At 38.2% G+C, this 7,411-nt stretch overlaps 1 protein-coding gene across 2 annotated transcripts in view; it reads left to right on the top strand.

Annotated features, from left to right (window-relative positions):
- Ir76b (Ionotropic receptor 76b) overlaps positions 1–7,411 on the top strand; it is a 54,390-nt gene that overhangs the window by 18,065 nt on the left and 28,914 nt on the right. Inside the window, exons 2-5 of one of the 2 annotated variants that reach the window (XM_067050236.1) lie at positions 957–1,039; positions 1,123–1,302; positions 2,019–2,177; positions 3,758–3,935. In XM_067050236.1, the coding sequence (XP_066906337.1) occupies positions 957–1,039; positions 1,123–1,302; positions 2,019–2,177; positions 3,758–3,935 (600 nt within the window). The remainder of the gene's footprint in view (positions 1–956; positions 1,040–1,122; positions 1,303–2,018; positions 2,178–3,757; positions 3,936–7,411) is intronic. The other variant, XM_067050241.1, reaches the window with a different exon arrangement.

Here is a 7,411-nt window from a genome sequence, read left to right as displayed (position 1 = left end):
TGTTTCGAGGAATTAAGAGAGTATTTAACCTGTTTGTCAACATTATTACTTGAGATGAATGTTTTGTTCAATTTACTTTTCATTCCTATTTTATTATGTGGTTTCTTAATGTTAACCTTGATATTCTTATCAATTTTACCAATTAATCAATCTTTATAAGCAAAAGTTGTATTCAAATGCGAATATCATAAAAACTCCGTGAAATAAACTACTTTATAGCAAGTTAAATCGCCTTCATTTTGAGTACTGGCTGACAAATATACGTCTTATAGTTCCTGAGATATTTTTTAAAAAAATTTAATTCAAAAAACTAGAAATTAACATTATGTGAATTTTTTTTGTCAAATATCATTAAAAATACTACTCCTACGAAGAGGTATCTTATAAACTACTTTATAGTACATTTAACTAGGTTTAATTTGAGTTCTGGTAGATATCTATACGTGTTATGGTTCCTGAGAAATAGATTTCTCAAAATAAATTCACTAACTACTGATTTTTCAGTACATTTTTTATGAAATGTTGCTTTATAAAAAGGTATGTCTCGAGATCTGTTGAACGTAAATATCTTTGTTATGCCTCATGTTTTATCAAACTTACTCTACTTTAAATGATGTCCGCTTACGTTTATTACTGTTGTTGGTAGTTTTTAAGATATAGAGCTCCGAACGAAATTTTTTTTTTTAACGTTTTAAAATGGCCACCATTTTTTATTCCCCTACCTATACTTGGCAGACTAATCAGTTTAGACTAGCAATTATACATAGTTTTCAATAAAGTAATCAAAAATTGAGATTAAATAACTGGTTTTTTTTTAACCCTTGTTTTTTTTGTACTAATTTACCAGGTATCAGTTAAAGACGGACAATTTTTTTTTTCATGTCGTTATATTTTAGTGTAAAAAATTACTATCGATTGCATTATCACAATTATTTTTCACTATTTTTTTTTTTAAGAAGCGGAATTTACTTGTAAGTTACGAAAAGGACACCCAGAAAAAGAAATTTTGAAAGGAAGAACCTTAAAAATTGTTACATATGTAAGTCATACTTGTTTATTATTATTTTACTTTTTTGAATATATGATGTAAAATTTTTCGAAAAACCAATCTTATTTCTTTAGGATGATCGACCATTTTCAGGCGCCACGGCTAATGCTAGCGGTGCCCTGGAGGGACATGGACTTGTCTTTGAGGTGCTGGAAACACTTCAAGAGAAATTTGGTTTTGAATATGAGCTTCAAAAGGAAAAGAGATTGATGGGAGATGAAACTTCAGGGCTCTTAGGAATGTTAGTCGCGAAGGTAAGGAAAATAAAATTTGAAACAACGAACTAAAAATAATATCATGGGTCGTTAAAACGTCGCACGTAAGCTCTTATTAAGTCAATATGTATAGATTATATAGTGGATCTTAAATATACCTTTTATCATTTTTTTTTAAACTACCAACGGCCAATAGTACCTTTAAATTAATAATGATTTGAGGTGCTGAAAAACAATTTTATAAGTATGTTGAATTTAATAAGTGTTTGACACTTATATATGACACAAAATAAGTTTGTGAATTTAAATGACATTCAGATAAATAGGTCTATACATCATTATTCCTGAATCAAATTTAGTTATTAAAGGTTTCATTCATATTACCGACAATCGCATATATATATATATATTTATCTTTCATTTTTTTATTTGCACCTGTAAATGTACAACCTGCAAATGAGATGTTCTATCCAGAAATGGCATGAGTTGGCATGAGGGAGATAGCACCCAGTGGTGCATCCTCCTGACGTTAAGTAAATTATTTTATTACACTAGGAGGTCCCGCATCCAATTCCTCTTCAGCCTACGCTGAGTTACGTCAGGAATGTCACTTGTTGCTGTCATATAATCGCATGTATCATTTAACTATTTCACTAACTACATCAAACAAAGTTTAAATATTTGTATTTCAGCATTATCATTTAATGCAGTATTTGATTTTTTAATATGATGCTAATGCTTCTAAATGTTTACAGGATGTCGATATGATAGCAGCTTTTTTACCCATCTTGCCCGGAACCCACAATTATGTAACATGGGGGACACAATTGTGGCAAGCACATTATTATGTGCTCATGAAGAGGCCTGACGATTCAGCTACAGGCAGTGGTCTATTAGCGCCATTTGACGACAAGGTGATACAATTTAATAATCATATTTATAACAGTCGGAATCTGAGAGAGTGATGGCGGAGCACGTAAAGTTGAACTGAGCGCTTGGTTTAGATCGTAGCGGATTCTAATCTGATTAGTTTTAGTCAATATTTATTTCGCTGTAGTCCAGTGTGGAATCCTCACTTTCCCACAAGTCCAATAAAATGGTACTCCTTACCTCGTATCAAATTTGTTGGTATTTTGGGGGGATTCGTCGGTATTTTTCATGTGTTAGATGAATAATGATAAATCCATGTTTTTAACCCAAACAGGCCTCCAGATCATTTTGAAATTTTCAACGTATACGGATTTATTTTTTCACTTTCATGTATTTGGATCCAAAGAAATTTTACAGTAAAAGTCACTATTTACTTTTTTAAAGTGAACTAAATTTTCTAACAGAACTAAATAAAATTAAAGAATTAAGTTAAAAAAATGAATTAAATTAATCAAAGAACTGTATTTGAATGAGACCAAATGTATTTCTATATATATCATCAACAATTTTACTATATACAGCTGGTCAAAGCTTCAAAACGTTTACGAAATAAGCTAAGTGTGTAGGTTTTTACCGAGCAAACGTAACTACATACGAATTCATGTTAAACTATATTTAACAAATTAAATATGTATTTTTGCACTCATGGAGGGCACCCCTAACTACTTTCCCTACTTTATAAGGAAGTACTCTTGCTAGACCAACGGTTGTGCAAGGCCGTGATTTGATCAGAATCACGCTCGACCGCCAGATTTTTACCCAATTAAGCGTACCCACTTCATGAGGCTGGGTGGGCCATGGAGGGATCCTGAACCCACAGGGCTGACTTACGGCTACAGTGAAACAGAAAATATACGGGTCTTTGGAGTTAGTAACACACACAGTGCCTTGCCACTGAGATGCCCACTCCTAGTAGACTATATATGCAAAAAATAAATAAATAAAACCTTGTTTCTGTAGACAATAATCTTCGAAATACGGCTGATAATGCTGACGAGGTATACGTGCAACAAATATCAGAAGAACATTGTAAAACGACACCTCCAAGTACCTCCCTTTTTAACGACGACTTTATTACAATACTCTGGGACTTGCAGATTAAAATAAATCCTCTTAATTTATAGTGTAAGATAGTTAGTGGTGATAAATAGAACAATTATAAATAGCAAAACCAAGTTGTGTGCTTAGAACTGCCTAAATTATTTTTCAGAAAACATATTCAATCAAAATTTATAGTATCAATACAGTATAATATTATTATTAATTTTCTTTTTAGATTGTTGATGCAAGATTTGAAAGCTCTGGTATGCATTTATGTGATTTCATGTCTTTCTTATGTGAATATGCCTAAAAAGGGAAATCGCTGTTTAATTGGTTACTTATTTGGTGTTTGAGAAACGCTTTGTTTTGTTATTTGAAACATCATGTTGAAATATTCTTAAGTAAAACTGAATTCTCCCCTGCTCTTGTCGCCAAAATGTTCTTTTAATCAGTATGAATAATTTAGATCCAATTTATAAATTCTTAACTTGTTATTATAATGAAAGCAATTGTTTTCTTACAGGTATGGATTTTGATACTGATATCACTAACGTCCGTAGGCCCTATAATCTATTTGATAATGTGGCTCCGAATAAAGCTCTGCCCCAACGATAACAAACAACTCTTTCCTCTTAGTTCTTGCATTTGGTTTGTTTACGGAGCTTTGATGAAGCAAGGATCAACATTGTCTCCCTTATCCGGTAAATATTTTGTAACTCACAGTGTTGTTCCCAAGTTTGTTTTATTTCTTATTATTAAGTGTATAACCTGAACTAATATTGTGTATACCCATAAAAGTTACGGTGTAATAGAGTATAATATAGAAAGATATATAAGAAGGATGAGTCTGACAAAAAATTCAACGGTCCCTACCAACTGCGGAGTATCTCAAGGATCTGTGCTGCAACCTCTACTGTTCGGCCTATGCCGACATCGAGATCTACGCCTCCAGCTTGAGATCTAAGCAAGCTCTCGACGATGACCAGACTATCTATAGAAGTCCTCTACAACTTACCTCACCGCAGATCTCACTTCTCCTCAAGTTAAAGATCTACCTGGCAATTATCCACCTGACTCCGCTTTATGGCGCTTCACTACTGCGACACCTCTTCAAGGATACCCTGAAAATGTTGCTGAGTTTCCATAATTACCACCTCCAGCGAATAGTCAGAGCAGCTTCTTTCCAGTGGGCGAGGAACAGTGCTATTCGTGATGAGTTCATAGGCCGTAGGCACATCAAGTTCTTTGTTGGGCTGAAGGCCTGTGCCAACCCGCTCTTTAGAGAGGTCACCTCGCCACCAAGACCTAAGAGGTGGCAAAGCACTGGCCCTATGGTCGACACCCTCACCGGGGAGGGAGCTTCGGGCTCTGCCCTGAGACTGTCAGTCATCTGAACCCCCCTCTTACCTCAGTGGAGCGGTCCCTCCCGTTCTCTGTATACCTCCCTGGCAGCGGCTTCTGGGCCAATATGGTGATATTGTCCGTCCTCAGTGGACCCATGGGACTCCCTTATAATGTCAAGTGGCAAATGAAGAGCCACATGGCAGAGAATAATCTAATATATATATATATATATATATATATATAAGTTACAGTCAGCTGTTACTGACGGGGACCATATCAGTTGATCGAGCAGAGCAGCTGATTCGAATGATATATATGGACGAACCAGACCTAATAAAGTTAGTGTTTCACGTAGTGTTCTTGTATCTTCCTTTTACCTATTTTTTTACTAAGTCTGTTCTCGCTGTCACTTAACTAGTGCCGAAACCAGGGAACAAGTGCATAATCTCAAAGTTATTTTTAAATTACAAAAATAAAAAATAAATAGTTTTCTTTTCTTTCTTATTTGTTGTTCGCAGTCAATTCAAATAAGCATTTAAAGATGGCATTTACTGCAGCGCATTTGGATATTTTAATTTTACAACAGCCAGAGTCCACAGAATCATTGGAAGCCTCAGAGACGGAGGTAGAAGGAAGGGGCCCGGGACGAGGACAGAAGAGCAGGAGGGACATGTGGAGGCGGACCGAGGATGAAGGAAGGGCCGGAGAGAAAATTTGAGATGAGTACAGGCAGAGAGGCGACCGCACATTGGTGAGCAACAATGTGAGGAAAGGGAGCGGCGGTCTGCCTATCATTCGAGTAAAAGGAGTCAGATATCTCGTGCACACTAATACCGTCGCGAACCGCGAAGCACTAGTTTAGTTTGAAACTGTCCTTGGAAAAATTTTCACTGGGTCAAGAAGAAATAATTTTTTTGGGCACACAATTTCCAAAGAGGGAGTTAGACCCGATCCACATAAAGTGGCTGCTTTACAGCGTATAGCAGTGCCAAGGGATTTAAAAGGGATCAGGCGGCTTTTAGGCGCACTAAACTACTACCGCCGGTTTGTGCCAGAAATGGTGGAATAACTGGTTCCCCTTGATAATCTTTTAAAAATAGGTAGGATATTGACACCAGCCATGGAACAGAATATTCGGAAATGCATAGAACACTTGCAGAGGGAACCAGTCCTTGCGTTTCCGGATTTTCAAGAACAATTCCCGATCACTACGGACACTAGTAGGCGCCCCACAGAAACAGAGACACGTTATACTGCGCTAGAGAGGATTCTCATGGGAATTGTTTGGGCGGTAGATCACTTCCGACCCTACGTGTTTGGGAGGCAGTTCCAGGTTCACACGGATCATCGCACGTTGTAATGGGTCAGGAAGCTAAAGGAGTCATCCGCTAGGATCACGCGTTGGAAGGAATTGCTTAGCCAGTATAATATGAAGATTATTTACAAACCTGGAAAAGGGAATGTGGTGGCCGACTGGCTCTCAAGGGCAATAACGGAAGGCAGGATCCCTTCAGGAAACGCGAGGCAGATTATGGAAAACCGAGAAAAATGGGGTAGACCGGTAATTCATCCGATGCACGCTAATGGTGTAGACCCTTCAAGACGTGAAACGGCAAAAGGAAGTGACGATCGCTTACCACCAAGGTAAAACCAGTCACCAAGGACTGAATGAAACCCTACAAGAACTACGAGGTAAGTACTTCTGGTGACAATCCAAGAGACCATCGGGAGTTGTGCAATTTGCCTTAGTACAAAGTATGATCGACGTCCACCCCGCGCGAGGCAATAAGAAACACCGACTGCGGCAGTACCGCTTAGCGATCCCCAATTAAATTCCTTCACATGGAGAGAATATAAATGGATACCGGCGATTGACCTGTTTAGTAAGGTGGCCATGGCCGTACCCTGTGTGGAATAGATCGGCGGAGGCGGTGCTGACGGCCCTGCGAAATTGGTTTCAATTTTACGGTGTCCCTCATAAAATCGCGTCTGACAGCGGTAGAAAATTTAATAATGCAGCTATTCGGGAGGAAATGAAAACGCTGGCATCTTAATACCCCGGAAATCCTAAGAGCCGATGAGGAATTGAACGCCTTCATAGTACACTAAACGACCATTTAAGGGTGTATCAAGCAGATAAAGGGTTAGAACCAGATTAAGCAATGACTCGAGCAATCGCGGCCTATCTGGACTCAATCCATTCAGTCACAGGGTTTTCCCCTTTTGAGATACTTTTTGGGCAAAACGCCCGACGGAGGGATTACAGAAGCGCGATAACCGGAGAGGAAGAAATCGAAAGCAATGGTGTTGCGTTGAGGAAACTATGGGTGGAGGTGAGAGAGAGGATTCAGAAAGAAATGAGTAAGCGTGCAGCGCGGTAGAATTTGAGTGTGAGGGACATGACAGGAGCCATCAAAATTGGGATGTTAGTTTATCGTAAAGTAGCTTCCAATAGAGGGAAAGAAGTTTTGCATTACGAGGGACCATTCAGGGTAACAGTAATTAGAGAACATAATATCGTCACTACTGAAAGCTTAGCAGAGCCGAGGAAGCGCTCATTGATCAATTAAAACTACCTGGAGCTGGGGCAATAAATTGCGTATAATTCTCTCTCTCTCTTTTTAATCCTTCTTTCCCCCCGCTTAGGGCAACCCTATACCAGCGGTACGTTCCAAACTTCCTAACACTTTAATATTCTGTCAAGAAAGGACTAGGTCACCAAGCTTCCTGCATCACAGGAAGCAAAGTTCCCAAGTGTTCAGGCCTGCACTCACGTTGGTCCAAATATCTCTGAACCAAAGTGAGGCATTAATTAATCTTTATAACAATGGGG

The sequence above is a fragment of the Halyomorpha halys genome, unplaced genomic scaffold (assembly GCF_000696795.3).
Source record: "Halyomorpha halys isolate HHAL.00 unplaced genomic scaffold, Hhal_1.1 Scaffold375.1, whole genome shotgun sequence".
Taxonomy (NCBI): domain Eukaryota; kingdom Metazoa; phylum Arthropoda; class Insecta; order Hemiptera; family Pentatomidae; genus Halyomorpha; species Halyomorpha halys.
The sequence above is the reverse complement of the archived record's forward strand: the minus strand, read 5'-3'. Positions and strand labels throughout refer to the sequence as shown.